Source organism: Hylobates moloch, unplaced genomic scaffold (assembly GCF_009828535.3).
Source record: "Hylobates moloch isolate HMO894 unplaced genomic scaffold, HMol_V3 SCAFFOLD_22, whole genome shotgun sequence".
Lineage (NCBI taxonomy): Eukaryota > Metazoa > Chordata > Mammalia > Primates > Hylobatidae > Hylobates > Hylobates moloch.
In genome coordinates, this window is record NW_026652297.1 from 2519400 (window position 1) to 2545113 (window position 25714).

General features: G+C 41.0%; 1 protein-coding gene across 3 annotated transcripts in view; it reads right to left on the reverse strand.

Moving 5' to 3' along the window:
- The window catches only part of SPATS2 (spermatogenesis associated serine rich 2), a 156337-nt gene that overhangs the window by 2149 nt on the left and 128474 nt on the right, over positions 1-25714 (reverse strand). For all 3 annotated transcript variants that reach the window (XM_058433467.1, XM_032143937.2, XM_032143936.2), the window contains 5 exons: positions 24589-24724; positions 11501-11559; positions 6392-6501; positions 2431-2533; positions 400-614 (listed from right to left, as the gene is read on the reverse strand). In XM_058433467.1, coding sequence (XP_058289450.1) covers positions 400-614; positions 2431-2533; positions 6392-6501; positions 11501-11559; positions 24589-24724 — 623 coding nt within the window. The remainder of the gene's footprint in view (positions 1-399; positions 615-2430; positions 2534-6391; positions 6502-11500; positions 11560-24588; positions 24725-25714) is intronic.

The window sequence follows — 25714 nt, forward strand, 5'->3', positions numbered from 1 at the left end:
CAGGTCACTCGCTTTCCCTGTAAATTCCACATTGTGCTTCTAGGGAGTTGCTGCTTTCAGATGCACACTGGTAAAACTGCCACTTGTGGTGCCTGTCTACCTTGAGATGGGTGCACGACTCCCAGTGTGACTAATTACCAGGCAATACTATCTACAACAGCAGGGATCACTGCCAACACAAGAAAGTCAGCAGTTCTTGGCAACAGGAAATCTAAACTGGCTGGCAGTTTGGAACATACGTATCTAATGCTTTCTCAGGAACTAACTTGGGTTGGAGGGATTCAAAACAGGCATGGAATGGGAATAGAGAGGAAGATAATATACTGAGCTAACAGCATTTAAGCTTTGACAATCTGGAGGGTTTTCTTCCTAACACGCTCAGTGTAGAAGCTAGGTTACCTCCCGAAGTGGCTGGTAGGGCTGGCCGCTGGAGTTTGCTATGGCTGCAGGAGTCTCTCCCGGTGCAAAGTTTTTCTTGTTAGCACTTGTAAGGCTGGGAGGAGAGGCACAGGTGGAAGAGGAAGCAGCAGAGGCATCACTTGGGCTACTCAAGGGCACAGATGTAACTGAGCTACATCGGGATCTGGTTGAATAGCTGTTCTTTGGATGAGACACTGAAACAGAAATATGAGGAATATATGATCATACGATGGAACGGCACAATGGGTAAGGTTTCTACTTTCTCAATTTCACAATGAGCAATTTAAGACAAAGAACTGTCTATTCGAATAAAGAAAAACCAATAAAACTGGTAACAGGGAGAAAAATCTCCCTTCTGCCCTCTTCCTCCAAAGCCCCACTGCTTTATAAAGGAATTCTTAGACAAGAGAACAGTTAAAATCAAAGTTACCCATTCCCCACCAACTAATGACTTCCTGGGATTGCATCTAGTACTACCTAAACTCCTGACTATGGCTCTAGCAGCTGACTAAGCCTGGGAACAATAGTACAGACCATATGTTCAGTTTTCTATGCAAGAAACATTCTAAAGTACAGCCTTTGCAAAGAAAGAAAAAGGTACATAAATAAAAATCTTTACTAAATTCTTTTTAAAGAATTTTGAATGATACAAGGTATAAATAATCAAGATCAGTTAAGTATGAATAGAACTAATCTTTACAACAAACATGTATATTGCCAAATTTCTTTCTGCAAAATTAATCCCAAATTCAAAGTACCTATCTAACTGAAAAAAATATTAATATTTTCAGTTCAAATTGTGTTAGAATTCCAATGGTTTAAAACTACCCTCTAGATTTTTTCTTGGCTTTAAGCTGGACTTAAAATGATGAGTTTATAATTGTTGCCATAGGTTAAATATTTCACTTTTTGTTTTGAGATGGAGTCTCGCTCTGTCGCCCAGGCTGGAGTGCAGTGGCACAATCTCAGCTTACTGCAAGCTCCACCTCCCGAGTTCACGCCATTCTCCTGCCTCAGCCTCCCGATTAGCTGGGACTATAGGCACCCACCACCACTCCCGGCTAATTTTTTGTATTTTTTAGTAGAGATGGGGTTTCACCATGTTAGCCAGGATGGTCTCAATCTCCCTGACCTCATGATTCACCCGCCTCAGCCTCCCAAAGTGCTGGGATTACAGGCGTGAGCCACCGTGCCTGGCAATATTTCACTTTTATACTAGACAGAAAGAACAGAGAGGCTCAGTTCAGGGTTTGACGAACAGGTCACTAGAAACTCTCACCTCACAGGCACTCCCCTACCCTTTAATGCTTTCTTTAAGGATCTATTATGTGCCAGACAAGTATTGTTTTCTCCTATTTATTAATTTTTTTAGAGACACAGTCTTGCCCTGGTGCCCAGGTTGGAGTGCAGTGGCAATCATAGCTCACTGGAACCTCAAACTCCTGGCTCAAGCTATCTTCCCCCTCTCACCCACCCCCACCCCACCTCCTGAGTAGCTAGGACTACAGGCATGTGCCACCACACCTGGCTAATTTTTTCTTTTTAATTTTTTGAAGAGATGGAACCTCGCTATGTTGCCCAGGCTGGTCTTGAACTCCTGGGCTAAAGTGATCCTCTGGCCTCAGCCTTTCCAGTTGTTGAGATTATAGATACGAGCCTTGGCGCGTGGCCTGTTATCTCCACTTTGGAGAGGAGTAAAATGAGGTTACTGTAGGGGCAGGGATTCAAACTTGGTCTGACTGTAGGGCCCTGTGCTCTTTATACCACATATCATGCACCTCTCAATACGGCATGAAAAAACAGTCTTTCACATTTAGGGAGCTGGCAAATACTTGTCCTCAGAGTTCAAAGTATCTGCACCCACAGACTTCATAAGCATCCTAGAGTTACTTTTCATATAAACAAGCAAACAAGAGGCACTAATGAGGAATCAGCGGTGAAAACAATCAGCATGTCAGTCTCTAATTAATAATCACCACCTGTAGTGTCCAGACCCTCTCACCATCTCACCTTGTCCGAATGAATCAATGCTCTTCTTCAGGGTCTCTACATCACAGGTGAACCGGGCTACTCGTCCCAGATCCTCATCATATTTACGTTCACTAACAAAGTGCTGGAGAAAGGACAAAGGCCTCCAGGTTAGACAAACATCATCCATGGGATCTATAACTTGCTATACAGATAAAACAATCATTTTCAATTGTCTTTTTATTCTTCAAAGTTTATTAAATGGCCATCACATGACCAACGCCGGATGATTAAATAATTCATTCATTTTCTCAAGAGCCCACAGATAAGTTTGTAAGTTTATGAAATGCTACATGATGGCTAAAGCCCGTTAGATATAATCAAGAGAAACTATAGAGAAAGAAAAAAGGAGGAAGAATTTACAGTAGAGGGCCATCTTTCTACTATTGGCTATTCTCCACGTCTTTCCATTTTATATAGAAACAGAGGCAGCAAAAATCTTTACAAGGTACTACAATGATACCATTTAGATAGATGGTTTGGTGTTAATAGGAACTTCCTTAGGAAACCTACTTCATCTCTTTATAATAAAGTAGGATTCCTTAGTCCTTGAAATAGGAACAATTTCTTGAGATGGAAAATCATTCATGTGAAAAGTCAACTTTGCAAATGAGAAGTTTATGCTGCAAGTAATTTAATCCTTTTAAGCAGACTGAGCTGAGAAGTAACCAAACCCTTGAGTCAAAAACTAACCATGCTATAAAAATCATGGGACTAGAAACACGTCAGGAATAAAGTGCTTCTGGGGATCTATTTCATTAAACAATGTCTAAGGTAGACTGGAATCATTTTTTTTTTCAGATGAAAAGGAGATAAAAAAGAAAAGTGAAAGGCCTAGATATAATTTGGAAGAACTGAACCTCTCAGAGCACTCCTCTTAACTGGGGGTGGGCTAATACCACTCTGCATCAGAATTCTTGGGAAGCAACCAGAAGCACTGAAAGGGAAAGGAGAGAGAAAAATGACCTTCCGGCCTTGAATTCCTAAAGCTTCAGAGTATGTTGTGGCTTAGGAAAGCACACGAACCTCTTGTTACAAAGCCTTCAGACATGTAATATCAGTCTGAGATTAATTCTGAAACAAATTCTAGGGTTTGTTGAGTCAAAGACATAATAGGAATGACGGAAATAAAATGATCTGGAAATAAGACATTTAAATTGCACAGCACCCACTTCAGTACACTGAAAAAGTGGAGAGAAACAGATCCTTAGTCAGCCTGCAGAAATATTTCTAGCAGCTTTTCAGCCACGTGGGAAGAGGAACAGATGAAGCCTGTGAGAGCCAGCATTCTCATCTAATTGCAAAGGGGTTTCCGGCTTCTCCCAGAGAGTTGAATGAGACTGACTAGCATCAATGTGAGGAGGCCTTTCTATAAAATTTAATCATACCGTCTTAGTTAAACAGAAAACAGTAACTGAACATTTGCATGGTTTGGCTAGTTCACCCCAATAGAATTAAAGGGGAGGCAGTGAGAGAACAACAATACTCCACAGGTCTAACACTGGGTCAGATGATAGCAAGGATCCCTGTAAGGTCCTGGATGACCCTCCACCTGTTTTTATTTTTGTATTTTATTTTATTTTATTTTTGAGACGGAGTCTCGCTTTGTCGCCCAGGCTGGAGTGCAGTGGCGCAATCTCAGCTCACTGCAAGCTCCGCCTCCCGGGTTCACGCCATTCTCCTGCCTCAGCCTCTCCGAGTAGCTGGGACTACAGGCGCCCGCCACCACGCCCGGCTAATTTTTTTTGTATTTTTAGTAGAGACGGGGTTTCACCGTGGTCTTGATCTCCTGACCTTGTGATCTGCCCGCCTCGGCCTCCCAAAGTGCTGGGATTACAAGCGTGAGCCACCGCGCCTGGCCCACCTGTTTTTATTTTATAGAGACTGTTGTACAGCCTCTGCAGCAAGTGTTCTCTCAGTGTGACAATAAATCTTACGTGTTCAGAAAGAGAAGAGGTAAAGGGCACAGGTGTGGAGAAGGCCAACTCCCTTTGTTACAGCTTGCAGTTTATAAGCAATTATTTAGAATGCCAATGACCACAACTACCCATGAATATCCCAATTTCCCTCAGGTTCACATGCTTAGTCTCAGAAACACTGTTCTTTATATAAGAATTTGGCCAGGCGTGGTGGCTCATGCCTGTAATCCCAGCACTTTGGGAGGCCAAGATGAGTGCATCACTTGGGGTCAGGCCAACATGGTGAAACCCTGTCTCTACTAAAAATACAAAACTTAGCAGGGCATGGTGACACACGCCTGTAATTCCAGCTATTTGGGAGGCTGAGGCACAAGAATCGCTTGAACCCAGGAGGTAAAGGTTGCAGTGAGTGGCGACAGGGCCACTGCACTTCAGCCTGGATGACAGAGCGAGACTCTGTCTCAAAAAAAAAAAATTAAAAAGGTATAAATGTTGAACCCAAGTAATTGTTACAGATTATAACAAACATCTCAAAGATAATTTTTCTCTATAAAATCAGAATTGATCAACCAACTATTTACAGAAGACCAACTACATGCCAAGGTGCTGTGCTAGGCACCTGGAGAGACAGGAGCTCCTGCCTGCCACTGCGAAGTTCACTATCTAGTGGGGGAGACAAATTAACCAATGCACATAAAATCATAACTATGCTCTGAAAGCACAGAATGGGGAGATATGATGGGGAAGTCAGGAAGGATGAGGAGGTCAAGGGTAGTAACTGGGCCGGGCGCGGTGGCTCACGCCTGTAATCCCAGCACTTTGAGAGGCCGAGGTGGGTAAATCACCTGAGGTCAGGAGTTCAAGACCAGCCTGGCCAACATCATGAAACCCCATCTCTACTAAAAAGATAAAAATTAGCCGCTGGGCGTGGTGGCTCATGCCTGTAATCTTAGCACTTTGGGAGGCTGAGGCGGGCAGATCACCTGAGGTTGAGAGTTTGAGACCAGCCTGACCAACATGGAGAAACACCATCTCTACTAAAAATACAAAAATTAGCTGGGCATGGTGGCGCATGCCTGTAATCCTAGCTACTCGGGAGGCTGAGGCAGGAGAAGCACTTGAACCAGGGAGGCAGAGGTTGCGGTGAGCCGAGATTGTGCTATTGCACTCCAGCTTGGGCAACAAGAGTGAAACTCCGAATAAAAAAAAAAAAAAAAAAATTAGCCAGGCTTGGTGGCAGGCGCCTGTAATCCCAGCTACTCGGGAGGCTGAAGCAGGAGAATTGCTTGAACCTAGGAGGTGGAGGATGCAGTGAACCGAGATGGCATGCCATTGCACTCCAGCCTGGGTGACAGAGCGAGACTTTGTCTCAAAAAAAAAAAAAAAAAAAAAAGAGTGGTAACTGTAGTTGGAGGCAGGGAGAAGAGCATCTGGACAGATGGAAAAGCAGGTGTGTCTGTGGAGTGTAGAAGCCTCCAGCCTCTGCTTGAGGGCAGAGGACCGGGAGGATGGTATGAACTGAGGGTAATGGCAGAGCAAGACTGCACAGTCCTTCAGACCGGATTAAGGATTATAGCATTCATCCTAAAAGCAACAGAAAGTTTGAAGCAGACTGCTGTAGTGTGGGGAACATACATGGGGGGGGGGGGGGGGGGGGCAGAGACAGAATGGATGAACAGAATCAGTTAAGAGGCTCTTACAGAAGTCCAGGCAAGAGATGGTGGTAACCTGATCATGATGGTGGTGGTGCAGATGAAGAGATAAGGTCAGATCTGAGATTTAGTCAAATGGACGAGGTGTGCTGATAGATAAAGGTGGGAAATGGAGAAATTTCCTACGGTTTCCAGCTGGGACAACTGGGTAGATGACAATACCACTTCCAGAGAAAGGGACCTGGAAGAGGGCCAGGTTTGGGAAAGGAAGATCATGAGTTTAATATATTAGATATGGCCATGAATTATGAAAATTTCTTACTTTAGCCCCTGAGGATAAGAAGAAAGGCAGAAAGCAGAAAGAAGTTTTACCTTGATATCAGCTCTGAGCTCAACCAATTGCTGCTCTGACATTTGAACAGCCACATGAGTCATCTTCTTTAGAAGTTCAGCCTTCTTTTGTCGGCTGAGCAAAATTTCCACTGTAGAGGAAAAGTGAGTGTGAACCTTATGTTGCTGCTAAATAGGATAAAGAAGAACTAGAAATATAAGCCTTGCAGTAGGTATTTGGTCAGCCAAAGGCTTAGCTGCCTATCCACCCAGAAAATGAAAATATCAAAAGTCTGGTCTCTACCTTCCATTGGGTCTCTGAAGGCAGTTAAGTGGTAAACATTTTTTATAAATCACAAACACTCAAAAATCATTGTTATTTCTCCTTCCAGTCAAAAAAATTGTATCAAGATGCATATAAATTAAAAAGGAAATATGTACACATAATAAAAAATATTCATCTAGGCCGGGCGTGGTGTGGCTCACGCCTGTAATCCCAGCACTTTGGGAGGCCGAGGCAGGCGGATCACGAGGTCAGGAGATCGAGACCATCCTGGCTAACACGGTGAAACCTCGTCTCTACTAAAAATACAAAAAATTAGCCGGGTGAGGTGGCGGGCGCCTGTAGTCCCAGCTACGTGGGAGGCTGAGGCAGGAGAATGGCATGAACCCCGGGGGGCAAAGCCTGCAGTGAGCCGAGATCGTGCCACTGCACTCCAGCCTGGGTGAAAGAGCGAGACTCCTTCTCAAAAAAAAAAAAAAAAAAAAAAATTCATCCAGAGTAAGCTGGGTATAAAATGAAAAGAGCATCTCTCTTAATTCTGATTTTGTGGTCTCCTCTCCAGGGGAAACCACTGTTCACCATTTCTTACGTACACTTCCAAATATTGTGTATGTACATACAACATGCATACATATGTAGCTCTCCTTTTTCCCTTCTCACAAATGGAAGTATATCATACACATGGTCTTTCTTTTACCTTAGCTATTTTTACTTAATATATCTTTAAATTTATTCCTCATTAATACATCTGGATCACCTTCATTCTGTTTAACAGCCACCCAGTATGTGGATATACCACAATTATTTACCGAGTTCCCTAGTGATGGGTATTTAGATTGTTACACCCTTTTAAGAACCACCTTCTCTGGCATGCTTTCTGATATATAACTTGGATACGGTCATGGCAGAGAACATGCAATAAAAATCTCCCAGAGAGACAGGGGCTACAGTGGAAACTAAACCAAAGAAATCCTCCCAGGAAGCAGATAAACTACCCAACGAATGTTCTCTACTACCAGGGAAGGGACTCTGCTATTCCTTCCCGTCCAGCAAGATTTGATCATTGCTTTTCCAAGTGGGAATTTTTACTATAATTATCCTTTTCTTTCTCCAACTATGTAATATTGGAGAAGGAGGCATTTCGCCTTTCTTTTAATTTATGAGACCCCATCCTTGGAAGATCTGAAATCACTCTGAAGACCTGGCCTTTCAGCTGAATATTAACTAACTAGATGAGACTTTGGAGGTATTGCTATTGAGGAGGTGGTGAACATATTCTCATTTTGGAAAAAAGAGGGATACTGGGTAGGGGAGGACTGTAGCAAAGACCATTAGTTGATGGAACACAGTCTTTCCAACTATATTCAGGAACATTCAGGGCTATCAGAAATCCAATGTTGTTGGGTACCAACATAATTGGGTTAAAAAAATCTGTATCTTCTGGCTTTGCTACACATGAAATGGTCATGTGATATAGTTTCCCCATTGAGATATAAGCAGAACTCAAAGGGCAGGCTTCACAGGAAAGTGTTTTAAAGGAGTCTTCGCATGTAACGTCTTACTCCTTCTTGACCGGAACCTAGGGAGCTGTCTTTTGACCATAAACATACTCTCAGAATGGCTGGGCAGAAGGATAGAAGAGCCTGGGTTCCTAATGTCATCTGGGAAATGTCCTGCCAGCCCTGGGTTGCTTACCTCTGTACTTTTCATTTTCTGAGAAAAAAGGACACTCACATTTATTTAGGCCACTCTGTTCCATGTAGTCAAACTCGATCCCTAACTGATATACATAGAATCCTGTAACATACTGAGGAATTAGCCAAATTCACGTCAGAAAAAAACAGAAGTTTTAAAGAGTTACACCAGGTATTACAGAGAGCTGGATGTATTTAGCAAGTTTACTCAGCCCAACTGCCACAGAGATGCACACGTGGGCTGCCTAGACCCAAGTCACACTAATCAGTCAGGGCCCACTTTCTCAGGAGTCAGGAGCATGCCTACAAAAGTTCCTTAACACCAAAGCCCAACAGTCACACATGATTTATTGGTTTAGGTCCCAAGATAAAACCTATTTGCCACTTGTATCAACTTCAGTTTCTCTCAGCTCTAGCATTCAGTGATTCTATGACAAAATTATAGCTCTCAAAATGGCGAAAATGAGGTGAATAAAAAGCTTTCTACACATAACAGATAACTCATAGGACCTAATTATACAACACTGGAAAAGACTGAAATACTACAAACCTATCAGTTACTTAATAAAATTATAATATGTAAAAAACAAAAAGCAACTCTTGATAGCATTGGTAAATGAGTAATTATATCATGTCATTGAGAACCAGGATTTCCAGGGAGAAAAGAGCTAAAGATATAAAACTGATGAAGTTAAGTAAAACTCTGAGCTCTGAATTTGATAAAATAAGATTGGCCACAAATTGATAATTGGCTGAAGATGAGTGACGGGAATTTGTTACATTAGCCTCGCTATTTGAAATTTTCTTTTCTTTTTTTTTTCTTAGTCTCGAGATGGAGTCTTGCTCTGTCGCCAGGCTGAAGTGCAGTGGCGCAATCTCGGCTCACTACAACCTCTGCCCCCTGGGTTCAAGTGATTCTCCTGCCTCAGCCTCCCGAATAGCTGGGACCACAGGCGCATACCACCATGCCCAGCTAATTTTTGTATTTTTAGTAGAGACGGGGTTTCACCATGTCGGCCAGGATGGTCTTGATCGCTTGACCTTGTGATCAGCCCGCCTCGGCCTCCCAGAGTGCTGGGATTACAGGCGTGAGCCACTGTACCCGGCCAAAATTTTCTATTAATATAAAAGATGTATTAATATTTTTAAAAGCACGTTCTTTTTTTTTAATTTCAAGACAGGATCTTGCTCTATCGCCCAAGCTGGAGTACAGTGGTGCAATCACAGCTCACTGCAGCCTCGACCTCCTAGGCTCAAGTGATCCTCCCACCTCAGCCTCTCAAGTATACTACTAGGACTACATGTAGCACATGACCCCATGCCTGATTAATATGTATATATATTTTTTGAGACGGAATCTTGCTCTGTCGCCAGGCTGAAGTGCAGTGGTGCAATCTTGGCTTACTGCAACCTCCACCTCCTGGGTTCAAGTGATTCTCCTGCCTCAGCCTCCTGAGTAGCTGGGACTACAGGCGTGTGCCACCATGCCCAGCTAATTTTTGTATTTTTAGTAGAGACGGGGTTTTATCATGTTGGCCAGGATGGCCTCGATCTCCTGACCTCGTGATCTGCCCGCCTCAGCCTCCCAAAGTGCTGGAATTACAGGCATGAGCCACTGCGCCCAGCCTTATTTCTTATTTTTTGTAGAGATGAGGTTTCACTATGTTGCCTAGGCTGGTCTCAAACTCCTGGGCTCAGGTGATCTGCCTAAAGTGCTGGGATTATATGCGTGAGCCACCATGCCTGGCCTAAAAGGACCTTCTTCTCAAAAGTAAGAAACATGTCTTCTGAGTGGTTTTAGTTTATCTGCATTTCCATTTTCAAAAAGAGAATATACAAATAATGGACTGAAATGTCCAATTTAGAAACTCAAAATATATTGCTCAATGTAACGAAATCTCACCTCTGAAAAACAGTGGAAGGCATCTCTGCTACATTCTCAAATTTTGAAGTTAAAATGGACCAAAGCTGAAGTCATTTCAGTGCTTCAAAGCTGCATCCTCTGGCCCATGACCACACACACAAGTGATTTAACTGTGAGTCATGATCTCGACCTAGCCCAGCATTTCTATTCTTACCAGTTTGAGGGTGGGTTAAAATAAACAACCTTCCTAATAATAAATCTGACATTCAATGCAGGAAGATAAAACCTGCCACCGAAATGCCTCAAATCAATGCCATTGTACAAGTTGCAGTTGGTATTCCCTTGTCTTCATGTAGCTGTGTATGTTTAACCTAACACTTAACAGAAATGATCAAAAAATAGGTATCTGTTTTTTTTCTGTATAAACCCCATAAATCACCAAAGTTAGACTTCATTCCTCCAGAATCTATTTTAGTAAGCTTTCAAGAAACCTGGTATCTTGAACCCTCAATTCTCTAACTTTTCCCCTACCCATTGATAACAGACACTGAGTGAAGACTGTTCTATAAACTGAGAAAGCAAAGAAAGTTCTGAGATAGGTAATGATAGGAGTATATACATTCAATCGTAGGCAACCTAACGAAGTCTTCTCTGATTATGCTAAAGGTTTTTTTCCGAGTAGAAAAAATCCCAGTGGAATTGCTTAAACACTGGAGGAAGAAACAAAATAAAATAAAAAACTGGTGGCAGATACCATGATGTAGTCTCTTATACACTGAACTCTGCATTCAAAATATTAAGATTTGGAAATACTTTTAAAACAGGCTCTTTAAAGTTATTTCACCGAAAGGATTCATATGCCAGTACAGTGCAACTGTTTAAGATTATTTAAATATATAAACTCTTATTATGGTATTTACATGGAACTTTTGTTATAAGGGTTGGGAAGTAGGTATCTACTATTTATGAAGGTAATAGCTTTAATTAAAGATCAATCATCTGGCCGGGCGCGGTGGCTCACGCTTGTAATCCCAGCACTTTGGGAGGCCGAGGCGGGCGGATCACGAGGTCAGGAGATCGAGACCACAGTGAAACCCCATCTCTACTAAAAATACAAAAAATTAGCCGGGCGTGGTGGCGGGCGCCTGTAGTCCCAGCTACTCGGAGAGGCGGAGGCAGGAGAATGGTGTGAACCCGGGAGGCGGAGCTTGCAGTGAGCCGAGATTGAGCCACTGCACTCCAGCCTGGGCGACAGAGCGAGACCCTGTCTCAAAAAAAAAAAAAAAAAAAAAAAAGATCAATCATCTTACTTGCTTCAGCTTTCACTTTGTCCATTTCAGCAAGCAATGCCACTTCTCGATCCATTAAACTAGGAAAAGATGACAAAGGAATAAAAGGTTTGATCAGACACTCAAATACAAAATTAGCACATTATTAATAGTAGAGAAAGACCGGTGAGTTTGTTTGCTAAAAGCACACTAAAAAATAATATTGCATGGACCACATAAAAATCCTGATGTCTTACTCACAACAAAGAATATTTTAAGATTTTCCCATAAATAAAATAAATAGACCCAATTCCCTTTTATATTGCAATATTGGTACATTGCAGTACACCAATCGCTAGAAGTCTAAGAGTTGAGAACCAGCAGATGGCGGTAGCAAGCTACAAAACACATTTTTTAGTAGGCTGTGCTAAAGCAAAAGTCCGTGTGGAAATTACTTACTTAACCATGTATGTACTCACATACATTTTTTTTTTTTGAGACGGAGTCTCGCTGTCTCCTAGGCTGGAATGCAGTGGCGCGATCTTGGCTCACTGCAAGCTCTGCCTCCCGGGTTCACGCCATTCTCCTGCCTCAGCCTCCCGAGTAGCTCGGACTACAGTACAGGCGCCCGCCACCACGCCCGGCTATTTTTTTTGTATTTTTAGCAGAGACGGGGTTTCACCGTGTCAGCCAGGATGGTCTCGATCTCCTGACCTCGTGATCCGCCCGCCTCGGCCTCCCAAAGTGCTGGGATTACAGGCGTGAGCCACCGTGCCCGGCCTGTACTCATACTTTTTATATTTATATTTTGGTCTATAAAATTTGATGGCTTTGCATCTAATTAGTTTTTACCAAGCAATATCCCCACTAGGGCATAGTAAGTTTATCCATGATTAGGACTTGTATATCTTCAACAGCTGACCATGGTTGCACCAAGTCCACTTACATTTTAGTACTTAGAATGCAAAGAAGTCAAAAGATAGACATATAGTGTGCTAGTTTCTGAGAAACATATACTAGTAATGAGGAAGGATGGAATTACAGATTTCTGGTAGGCTTTTTACAGAAAAAGAACATTAAATAGGCAATTAGATTTTTTTCCACTGCAAATGTAAATGGTTTATAGGCACATAAAGCTTTTCCATGTTGTTATAAAAGAGCCCACAGCCTTCAATGTATAAGGAGATAGTAGTACCCTAGTATTCAACCTCTGGATGAAAATAATTTTCCTTACCATATCGGTTTTGCTTTGTGGTGGCAAAAAGAAAAAAAATCTAGAATTTTAATACTTGCACAAACATGGAATGTTCCAACTTTCTTCAAATTTGGAGTTCATTCTGATTTCTCCTTTTGAAGGGGAATATAACTACACGGTAAATAAAAGTTCCACTCTTGTTTCTGGTTGTAATCATACACACACACACGCACACACACACACACTCTCTTTCTCTCTCACTCTAATTCAATTTAGCTCAATACATAGTTATGTTAGCACAAAGTAGTTAATGTGGAGACTATGGTGTGAGACATACAAAAATGTCTAAAGCAGGGTCATTTCCTCAAGGAGCAAATCTTTTATATGGAAGTGCCAGAGAACATAGGTTTGATAATCGTTATGCATGATGTTAATAAACAGACTTGTAACTAAACAAATTTGGTTGGCACATTAATCCAAAAGCATCAAACTGGAGAGAAGATACAATTATTGTGGGGTAGCAATACTTTGCTAAGAAAGCATTTCCCAAACCTTGGCAATATTTTGCTCCAAGAACTCTAGCAGCATTGGAATACCTAAAAGACAAAACAAAAGCACAACTGAGACAGGAGCTGCCAGGCCTACAGTTTGACATTACCTCTCTTCTGTTGCCAAATCACCTTAAGATGCAGACGCTGTGTCCATCAGATGACAAATCCTTTGTCTCTGACAAAGCTTGTAAAATATTTATTAAAAGACTACAGCAAACAATGAAGCCTTTTGCAGCTTACAATCTTTATTATGAGAAGTAGAACGTCAGATGACACTTTTAGCAAGGTCTGCATCACCACAATCAGACTTTTTTGTGGCAATTTGTGCTAGTACATTCTGATAGCATTTTTTTTTCCCTGTGAGAATGACTAGTGTTCATTTAAATAAACTTTGTTTTTTGATTAACTCAGTGGTGATCACAAGAAATTCATAGGACAGTGCATGGACAACCATATAACCCCTCCATTAAAAAAAAAACTAGTTATAATATATCCATCTACCATGTACCCACAAAAATTAAAATTAAAATACATATATTAGCTTATGTCTTCATGCCAAAAAACAATGAAAAGCAGTAAGAACTTCTGTTTCTTTTTGTTTGTTGTTTGTCATGTTGCCATCTATTGATAACATCTAGTGAAAGGTCCTATGATGTCAACCCAGGGTTAAACAAGAGAATCTGCTAGTTAACTGATGCTGATATATTTCTCAGAGAAAAGGTTGATCAGCATTTATAATTTTCCATTAAAATGTTTACATCTTTAAAATACAAAAATAAATGTCAAAATTTAATAGTAAATTTCTCATTAAAAGCACATCAAAAAAGTAAATAAATTATATAATGGCATTATAGTTTTATAGAAGAATGACCTATTTTTAGGTTATTTATGCTAAAGCATTTAGGGGTGACATGTCGTCTACATCTGCAAATTCCAAATGGTTCCACCAAAATATTATACACACACACAGCAAATACACTGTCATTGTACCATCCTTTCAACTTTTCTATATATCTGAAAGTTTTCATAATAAAAAGTGAAATGTTGGCATCACAAAATAAATGGAGAAGGTGGGACGAGTTCAAAGTGGAAAGTAGGTTAGGTAGAAGGATAACAACATAGGCATTTTTTACAATTAAAAACAATAATCTATTGTAACACAACTTTTAACACAGAAACTTAAGCTAAAGTTTTCCATCTGTTTCTGAGCTAAACAATGGTCCCAGTACGTATGTGTGGCCAAGAGGTTCAAAAGTACCTGTGGTGTGAGGTAATGGTTTTTAGATGCCAGAACGGCAAGCAATGAGTCCTCCCAGAGAGTGATGAAAGGCTCATGCAGACTCTCTATTACCTTGCTCACTCCAATACCTCAGGGTACTAAGCTTCTCTCAAGGCTTTCTTGAATGGAAATATGCCATAATAAGCACCAAGCATCTGGCAGACTGGATTCTAAAATTGCTAATGAAATTCAGCTAAATATTGCTGGGAACCTGTTTGGAACAACACTAGTTCTTATTAAGCCTGGGCCTTATTCAGTGTTGAGAACTTCCATATCCTTTCTTCAATCATGAAAGATAGATTTGGATGACTGCTCCCTGCTACTAAAGAAAAAGACTGGTAACTAAATGTTCTATATTTCCTTCCTTCCTTTTCAGGACTTCCTTACCACGTTGACGTTTGCTCGACTTATTCTATGTGTTTTTTTTGTTTTTTTTTTTTGAGATAGAGTCTCGCTCTGGAGTGCAATAGCATGATCTTGGCTCATGGCAACCTCCGCCTCCTGAGTTCAAGTGATTCTCCTGCCTCAGCCTCCCGAGTAGCTGGGACTATGGGCACGCAGCACCATGCCCAGCTAATTTTTCTGTTTTTAGCAGAGATGGGGTTTTGGCATGTTTCCAGGCTGGTCTCAAACTCCTGGCTTCAAGTGATCTGCCTGCCTGGGATTACAGGCATAAGCCACTGCACCCAGCCAATTTATTCTAAAGCTTTTGCATAATTTAGTTGCTCAGAATAGTTGTTACTGAAGCATCCCCATTCATATCTCTAACACATATTGTGTCCATCATTTGAAGCAAGTCCTCTAATTAATATACAGATATCTAACACGCAGTTAGAGATTCTAGCTCTTGCCTTCAATAATTTATTGGTACCAAAAAATTGTTAATTATTTGTTTATGACTGTTGCATTGGAAAAATAATATTAAAATGGAAATGCAACTCTTGACAATTCCACAGGTCAATTATTTCAAGGAATAATACGCAAAACCATTCAATAATATTGTCAGAAAACATTTGTACTCAATTTTATTTGCTCAAAATCTAGAATCTTTTTTTTTTTTTTTTTTGAGACAGGTTCTCACTGTCGCCCAGGCTGGAGTACAGTGACGCAATCTTGGCTCACTGCAACCTCCGCCTCCAGGGTTCAAGCGATTCTCGTGCCTCAGCCTCCCAAGTAGCTGGGATTACAGGTGTGCACTACTCATGCCCGGCTAATTTTTCTATTTTTAGTAGAGACAGGTTTCACCATATTGCCCAGGCTGGTCTTGAACTCCTGACCTCAAGTAATCCACCCACCTCAACCTCCCCAAAAGGCCAGGCGCTGTGGCTCACGCCTATAATCACAGCACTCTGGGAGGCCAAGGCCAGAGGATCACTTGAGGCCAGGAGTTCGAGACTAGCCTGGCCAATATGATGAAACCCTGTCTCTACCAGAAGTACAAAAATGTGGCATGTGCCTGTAATCCCAGCTGCATGGGAGACTCAGGCAGGAGAATCACTTGAACCCAGGAGGCAAGGGTTGCACTGAGCCGAGATCGTGCCACTGCACTCCAGCCTCAGTGACAGAGGGAGACTCTGTCTCAAAAAAAAAAGGAAGTTAGAATGTGAACATAAGCCACAGTTCTCATGTGACAGGCTTTCAACGGAGTAACCTTTCTTTCTGTTCTTTTCCAATGGTCAAAAGCACCTCAGTTACAAGCTAATCCAGGAGATCATGTGACTCGATGATATTTTATACTCTGCTTAAGGTAAAAGAACCAGTAACAATCTGTATTGCTAAGGAGTATGTTGTTCAAGTTTTTTTGTTTTTTTGAGACAGAGTCTCACTCTGTTGCCCAGGCCAGAGTGCAGTGGCATGATCTCGTCTCACTGCAACCTCTGCGTCCCCGGTTCAAGCAATTTTCCTGTCTCAGCCTCCCAAGTAGTGGGGACTACAGGCGCACGCCACCAGGCCCAGCTAATTTTTGTATTTTTAGGAGAAACGGGGTTTCACTTTGTTGGTCAGGCTGGTCTCAAACCCCTGACCTCAGGTGATCCACCCGCCTTGGCCTCCCAAAGTGCTGAGATTACAGGCATGAGCTACCACGCCCAGCCTCAAGTTTTAGGTTGGTTACAAAAAAAAAAAAAAATTGCTGAGCCAGGGCCAGGCACAGTGGCTCATGCCTGCTATCCCAGCACTTGGGGAGGTCGAGGTGGGAGGATCACTTGAGCCCAGGAGGTCAAGACCAGACTGGGTAACAAAGTGGAATCTTGTCTCTCCAAAAACATAAAAATTAAAATAAAACAAAATAAAAATGGCTGGAGTGTTAAGCCCCCTTAGTGAGTGGCTGACCAGATCCTCATTTGAAACTGTGATTTTGGCTGGGCACGGTGGCTCATGCCTGTAATCCCAGTACTTTGGGAGGTCGAGGCAGGCGGATCACGAGGTCAGGAGTTTGAGACCAGCCTGGCCAACATGGTGAAACCTGTCTCTACTAAAAATACAAAAATTAGCCAGGTGTAGTGGCACACGCCTGTAATCCCAGCTACTCGGGAGGCTGAGGCAGGAGAATCGCTTGAACCCGGGAGGCAGAGGTAGCAGTGAACCGATATTGCGCCACTACATTCCGGCCTGGGAGACAGAATGAGACTCAGTCTAAAAAAAAAAAAAGAAACTGGAATTATGACACCAATGTCTAAAAGCTCCAGAAACCACAGAAAGGTGAAAACATGTGGCGTAGGAAGGTAAACACTGCAGAATAAAGCAAACAGGAATATGTGGTAAGACAGAAAACAAAATAATGGTGTAGTGTAAAAGTATCTTTGGGTAAAATATTTTTGTGCCCATCTTTCTCACCTATAACATGAACATAATACCACAAGTGATAATGTTATATAGATTAGAAGCACTGTACATAAAAGTTACTGACATACAATAAAAGCTTAGTGAGCTCAGTAAATAGCAGCAGCAATTATTTTAATTCCTGTATTCACCTTGATTTCTCAGTTTCAGCAGAATATCTCTTTAGTAAAATGCAATCGTTGATTTCTCAGTTTCAGCAGAATATCTCTTTAGTAAAATGCAATCGTATTAACTGGTAAATCATTATACATTCCAGATTCATTGTACAGAAATTATTAAATAAACATGTATACACACTAACACAGTGTAGGCAGTTATGAAGTGATGAATCAAACTAATTTTAAGTGAAAAGAACACATTGAAATTACACTCTCACTACGATTACAACTATTCAAGAATATGTATGAATATACATAAGGAACACAAGGGAACGCAGAAAATAAAAATTACTTATGTGTTAAGGTGGTAGAATTTTGAGTTTTACTTATATCTAATAAAACGATTATAATTATGGGCAATATAGTAAAAATAAGAGGGAATAATGAAATCTTTAAAAAAAGGAAAAAACAAAATTCAGATCCCGCCATCAAATGCTCTCATTATACCTCAGCGTCTGACTTCATCCCTCGCTACTTTCACTATTGCCCCATAGCAACAGCTAGACTGTGTGTGGTCCCTATGTGTCCCTTCTATGCCTCTGCTCATATCTCTGAAATGCAGTGTTCCACCCCAAACTTTCCGCCAGTGTAAATACCATGCTTTTTACATGGCTTGATGATGATTCATTTCCCCAAAGAAATATTTTCTAATTAACCCCACCCTACAGTGACCCTGCCTTTAATCTTAAAACCTTTCCCGCTACTCTGATCTGACCTGAAGAATACCAGAATCACAAGGCACTACAAGTTGTGACTTAAGAATAATAGTGATTTAGGACCTTCTGAATCACATAATCAAAAGAACATTGGATATTCAGATGGAGTATGCTTATAGTTTTGCTTTATTGAATTTAAAAAATACTTTCATAGGCTCAGCCTAAATCCTGGTGCTTCTCATCCTAACCTGTTTCATAATGACTAAGTTCCTTAGTCCCTAAATTCTCCTACATTGGGGTTTCTCTGTTACACAGCCTTTAAGCTGAAGAGTAAACAATACAGATGCTCCTCAGTTTACAATGGGGTTATGTCCCAATAAACCCACTGTAAATCGCAATTTTTTTTTTTTTTTTTAAAGAGACAGGGTCTTGCTCTGTCACCCAGGGTGGGAGTACAGCGGCACGATCATGGCCCACTGCAGCCTCCACTTCCTGGGCTCAAGTGATCCTCTTGAGTAGCTGGACTATGGGCACGTGTCATTGCGCCCAGTTAATTTTGTTACTTTATGTAAAGATGGGATCTCATTATGTTGCCTAGGCTGGTCTTGAACTCCTGGACTCAAGTAATCCTCCTGCCTTGGCCTCTGATATGGTTTGGCTGTGTCCCCACCCAAATCTCACCTTCAACTGTAATAATCCCCAAGTGTCAAGGGTGGGGCCAGGTGAAGATAACTGAATCATAGGGGTGGTTCCCCCATACTGCTGTTGTGGTAGTAAGTCTCAAAAGATCTGATGGTTTTATAAATGAGGGTTCCCTTGCACAAGCTCTCTTGGCTGATACCATGTAAGATGTGACTTTGCTCCTCCTTTGCCTTCAGCCATGATTGTGAGGCCTTCCCAGCCATGTAGAACTGTGAGTCAATTAAACCTCTTTCCTTGATAAATTACCCAGTCTCGAGTATGTCTTTATTAGCAGTGTGAGAACAGACGAATACAGCCTCCCAAAGTGCTGGGATTACAGGGATGTGCAAATTGAAAATATCTTAAGTTGATAATGCATTTAATATACTTAACCTATTGAACATCAAAGCTTAGCCTAGGCTACCTTAAACATGCTCAGAACATTTATATTAGCCTGCAGCTGGGCAAAGTCATCTAACACAACACCTATTTTATAATGAAGTGTTGAATATCTGACGTAATTTATTAAACACTACACTGAAAGTGAAAAACAAAATGGTTGTATGGGTATACAAAGTATGCTTTCTACTGAATGTGTATCACTTTCATACCATCATATGGTCAGAAAATTGTTAAGTTGAACCATCATAAGTAGGGAACTGTCTGTAATATAACATGTGCCAACAGTCTCTAGCCTTGCCAAGCTTTAGTGGGGGAAGTGAGCCATCAATGAGGTATGAGATGAAAATCATAGGTTAATGAGTCTGAATATATACATTCAAATATTGGATCTGCAACTTATGTTAGGCAAATTGCTTAACCTAAGACATACATTTATTTTCAGTAAAACAGAATTAGCAATACCTACTTTGTGGAAAAGAAATCAGGATTAAAAAAATCCAATAATATAACGGAACAGGTTCAGTAAAATATTCTTCATGTTATTACAGGTTGAGCATTCCTAATCCAAAATGCTTCAAAAGCTGTACTTTTTTGAGCACTGACATGACACTGAAAGAAAATACTCATTGGAGCAGTTTGGATTTTGAATTTTTAGATTAGGGATGCTCAACTAGTTTCTGCAGACATTTCAAAATCTGAAAAAAATAAAAATAAAAAACCTAAAACATTTCTAGTCCTAAGCATTTCAGATAAGGGATACTCAACTTGTAATTATTTTCACAGATGGTTAGAGTTAAATTTTAAATAAAAAAAATCAAGAACCATGGTGTCAAGTACTAGTAGAAACAAGACATCAACATACTAAGCTTCAAAAACCAAAGAATGATTTAGAACTACAGTGCTATGTACATTTTTGATAATACATATTACATTAGCACATTCCTTTATTTCTACACATTTTAGATATTTTCGGAGATAACATTTTGGAGGTAGTTTGGTTCATAAAATGATTCCTAAGTTTTCAGCAACTATATGTGGCCTTTAAGTGTAAGGACTTAAAAGCCTTTGGTAAGACTAAGCTTGATTTAACGTTAAAAAAAAGCTCTGGCCTGGGCAAGGTGGCTCACACCTGTAATCCCAGCACTCTGGGAGGCTGAAGCAGGAGGACCGCTTGAGCCCAGGAGTTCAAAACCAGCCTGGGCAATGTGGCAAAACCCCATCTCTACAAAAGATACAAAAATTAGCTGGGCGTGGTTGCACCCACCTTGTAGTCCCAGCTACTCAAGAGGCTGAGGTGGGAGGATCCCTTGAGCCTGGGAGGCTGTAGTCAGACATGATGGCACTACTACACTCCAGGATGGGCAACAGAGACCCTGTCTCAAAAAAAAAAAAAAAAAAAAAGAAAAGAAACAGAAAAAAAAAAAAAAAAGCCAATAAAAGGACATAGAGGAATCAGGAAAAATTTCAAAATCTTAACCATAAACTTACATGACTTTCTGTGATGTATAATGTCAAATTTCTTGATAATCTTTTTCTCTTACCCATTTCTCCTTTTAAAAAATACCTTTTGACTTTCATAAAATTGAAACTTTTTATTTAAAAGAGAAGCTGAGTGTGTATCCCGTTGGCATTTTTCATCAACACATTATATGACAGTCTTCCAAAGGAGTTTATATATTCTAGCTTCATGTTCCACTCCATATCCTGCCTCCTTAATATCCTTAAACTTAAGTCAACCAGCAGCTCCAACAATGAAAAGCAGACAAATATTATTAATTAACAAGAAAAGTAAAGTTGGGTCAAGTAAACTTGGGTCTAGGGATGATTATTGCTAAGTCACCAATAAGAAGAAATTTTAAGTTTTATACATTAGAATGCTTCTGAGTTTACCTTTCTATAGGTGTGTCAGTTTTTATTCCACATCAAAGTGAAAGGAGTTATCTGTATAATTTCCCTAGTGCCCTGTCAGGGGTAATGTACTTTTACTGGGGCAGATCTGTTAGAACTGTTTGCTTTTCTTTTATGCTATAACCAACACAGAAATGTCTTTCTAATTGACATTAACTCCAAGCTGTGGTTTGGTGCCAAATGGAGTTAGCTCACTTGCCAATTATATCTTCAAGTAGCGGCTACAAGGAACATTGAAATAAGGTGGTTTATAAACTCAATCAACCAGAGCAAAGGGCTTTATACTAGCAGGAAAGGGTAGGTAATCTCTTTCCTCAAGTTAAATTGACCTGGTTGTTACGTCAGCTAATCAATCCTAAATACACAGTTCCCAGGTAGGAAACCATTTCATTTGTCATTCATTGAAGGAGGCTCCTCCTGGCTGGGTTCCAAGTCAGCAGGAATTCACAAATCTCTCTCCCGGAACTGTGTTTCCTGGTTCAAGCTTGTTCCGAATGGAATCAGATCCTGTGACTAAGTAATCAGTAAGCTGAACAATCATGGAGACCAGAGGCTTATCAAAGCAAAGTTGTGATGACCTACGACACTTAGCTCTTTCTTTCTTTTTTCTTTTTTCTTTTTTTTTTTTTTTTTTTGAGACAGAGTCTTGCTCTGTCGCCCAGGCTGGAGTGCAGTTGCGCAATCTTGGCTCACTGCAAGCTCCTCCTCCTGGGTTCAAGCGATTCTCCTGCTTCAGCCTCCCGAGTAGCTGGGACTACAGGCACCAGCCACCATACCCGGCTAACTTTTTGAATGTTTAGTAGAGATGGGGTTTCACCTTGTTAGCCAGGATGGTCTCGAACTCCTGACCTTGTGATCCGCCCGCCTTGGCCTCCCAAAGTGCTGGGATTCAGGCATGAGCCACTGTGCCCAGCCAGCTCTTTATTTTCTAAACAAGCCAACAATATCTTATATGACAAGAATGCAGTGCAAAGGGCATGGTGCTTCCTCCTAGAGGTTCAGAAAGGAGAAAAATAGTTACCTAAAAGAATTTCCAGAAGTTAGACCTTGATTTAAGGAGAGTTTGGAGAAATGGTGGGATTTAGATAAATACAGAGGAATAGGAGAACATTTTCAGGCTGGGAAAGTGGCATTAACTCGTAGATGGAAGAGGAAACGTGAATGTTAAGTTTTGAGACGATGAGTAATCTGGCAGGAGCAAAAATACGTGTCAAGAAAAACAGAAGACAGCCGGGCGCAGTGGCTCATGGCTGTAATCCCAGCACTTTGGGAGGCCTAGATGAGAGGATTGCTTGGGCCCAGGAATTGGTGACCAGCCTGGGCAATATGGTGAAACCTCATCTCTACAAAAAATTAAAAAATTAGCCAGGTGTGGTGGCACATGCTTGTAGTCCCAGTTACTAGGGAGGCTGAGGGTGGGAGGATGGCTTGAGCCCAGGAGGTGGAGGTTGCAGTGAGCCATGACTGTGCCACTGCACTCCAGCCTGGGTGACAGAGCCAGACCCTGTCTTAAACAGAGAAAAACAGAAGACATGACATTAAATTCCTAGCCATAAAACCTGAAAAGTAAAACTTAGAGTTCAGGACAAGGCATGGGTAGACTAAGATGAATTATCTAGCCCCAAAGTAAGTTTTGGTTCTGATGATTTAACTTTTTGGAGGCATTATTTCATTTTGATTAATTACTCCTCTGCAATTCCAGAGACCAGGAGGACTGAGGGGACCTACACTCTCCTCTGTCTCTTATATGTTGTGGCAAAAGTGACTAGACTAAATTTGTGAACAGAGACACAGTTAGGTATAACCGGAGGGAACAGTCTACAGGCAGCAAGAAAGCATGGATGGTTTGTTTGTTCTTTTCATGAACACTTCCTGTCATACTTCAGATCTAGACAGTTACTAAAAATACATATAATGAACAAGTTCTAAGTCTCAAAACATCAACCTAGCTGCTTGTCTTCCTGTCATTTTAATATGGTCCTTAAATCTTTTCTAGTTTCAAAAAAATCCCTTATAAAATACCTCCCACAAAGAAGCTAGAGTTTAAACATCTGTTAACACCAGCTGGGCACGGTGGCTCACTCCTGTAATCCAGCACTTTAGGAGGCAGAGATGGGCAGATCACCTGAGGTCAGGAGTTCGAGACCAGCCTGGCCAACATGGTGAAACCCCATCTCTACTAAAAACACACAAAAAATTAGCCAGGCATGGTGGCACATGCCTGTAGTCCCAGCTACTCTGGGAGGCTGAGGCAGGAGAATCGCTGGAACCTGGGAGGCGGAGGTTGCAGTGAGCCAAGATTGGGCCATTCCACTCCAGCCTAGACAACAGAGAGAGACTCCGTCTCAAAAAACAAAACAAAACAAAACAAAAAAATAAATATCAGTTAACACCTTAATATCTAACAGTTAAAACAGCTTTAGTGTTCCAGGAAACATTAGAATATTGCTATGGTTTGAATGTGATCCCCAAAGCTCGTGTGTTGGAAACTTAATCCTCAATGCTACAGTGGTGAGAGGTGGGACCTTTAAGAGATGATTAGGTCATGAGGGGAGAGTCCCACAAATAAATTAATTTTGTTATTGAGAGAGTGGGTTCATTAGAAAATTGAGTTTGGCCCTCTTTGGCTGTCCCATGCATGCTCCCTTGTCCTTCTGCCATCTGCCATGGAATGACACAGCAAGGTCCTTGCCAAGATGTGGGCCCCTTGACCTTGAATTTCTCAGACTCCAAAACTGTAAAAAATAAATCTCTATTCATTATAAATTACCCAGCTTCAGGCAGATCACTTGAGCCCAGGAGTTCAAGACTGGCCTGGACAACATAGTGAGACCACATCTCTACAAAATATTTAAAAATTAAAAAATGAGCCAGGTGTGGTGGTACATGCCTATAGTACCAGCCACTTGGGAGGCTGAGGTGGGAGGATTGCTGGAGCCCAGGAGGCTGAGGCTACAGTGAGATGTGATCATGCCATAGCATTCCAGCCTGGGTGACAGACAGAGCAAGACCCTGTCTCAAAAAACAATAATAATAATAATTAATAAAAGGGCACTTTATTGGAGTGGCATACATTAAAAAGGATGGAAGAAGGTAGGAAAGCAAAGACAGATTTTTTCTACTTTATAATTTTGTTTAAAAACATCATGTCATTTGTTATAGGATCTTGGTTTAAAAGGAGACTTTACAGTATATGATCTACTCTATAATTATGTGTCCCTTTTCAAACAATATTAAACTCCGGCTCATTTCTATAGCATTGTTGAGTTATCTGTACCATTCTCACACTGTGACCAAGAGAAATAGAACAAAGCAGAAAGCTAAATATACCATAGGATTTATAAGTCTCTCCCACTATGTAGTTAGTCACGAATGAAAGAACTTGGGGAATGGCTGACCATCTTTATATTTATATATGATCATTTTTATGCTACTGATATCAAATGCAGCTTAACTTACCAGCTCTCCAATTCAGCGAAGGCTTGTTTCATTTTCTTAATGGAGGCATCCATCTCTTCTTTAACTACTACTCGATACCGTGCAAGAGACACTGTGCAGCGCTGGAGGTCTTTTACAGACTTTTCAATATTGGAACCTTGGGGAAAAAAACCGAAAGATTAAAAAAAAAAAGAATAATTATATAGGTAACTTGAAAGTTGGATCTGAACACCAAAGCCAAATGTCATGTAGACTAAGAATCTTCCCTAAATAACCACCTTCCCCAACGAGAAAAACATGTTTTTATAGATTTTTGGAAAAAAAAAAAAGGATCCTGGTCAAGATGGAATAATAATAATTGGATTTATTCTTCTATCTTAAACAACTAAAAACATACAAAGACAACATATATGAAACAATGGTTTTCAGACAATGTGTAACAGGTAGTACTTTTCCCGAGACAACAGAAACAAATGAAGTGAGGCCTATGATTGCCCCAACTTGCTGCCTCAATAGTTTCTAGGCTACAATGCAGGGAGGAGAAATCCCAAACAGCCTGGTGGGCTCCCTGAATTGAAGGGACAAAGTTGGAAATTTGGAGAGGCCAAGATGGCTGAAATTCTGGGGCAGAGTATTGGTGAGGAAAGAGCTACACACAAGAGAGCTGCACAGAGATCCACAGAGGACTCTGAGTGTGGACCAGTGCATGAGTATAAAGAAACTACCCAAGACTGGAAAGACAACAGGCAAAACAAAACAAAACAAAACAAAACAAAAACACCAAAAAAACAAAACAAAACAAAAAAACTAGGCAGAACAATCCCCAGAGCTCACCAGGCCAGGGACAGTTTGTGCTCACACCAGCCAGAGTGGAAAAACCTCACAATACATGGCAGGCAGAGTAGTTGGAAGGATACTGCCTCAGCAACAGGGCAAAATTAGCTCTAAACAAAAGGCTGCTCTAGTCCCACCTAAAAAAGCTTAAAAGAAACAGAAAAATATGACCTATAAGGAAGAGAAAAAATCAATCACAGAGGCAGATGCGGAAATGACACAGATGATAGAATTGAGTAGAAAAGGACATCAAACAGCTATTATAATTAGATACCATAGGGCCAGGTGTGGTGGCTCACGCCTGTAATCCCAG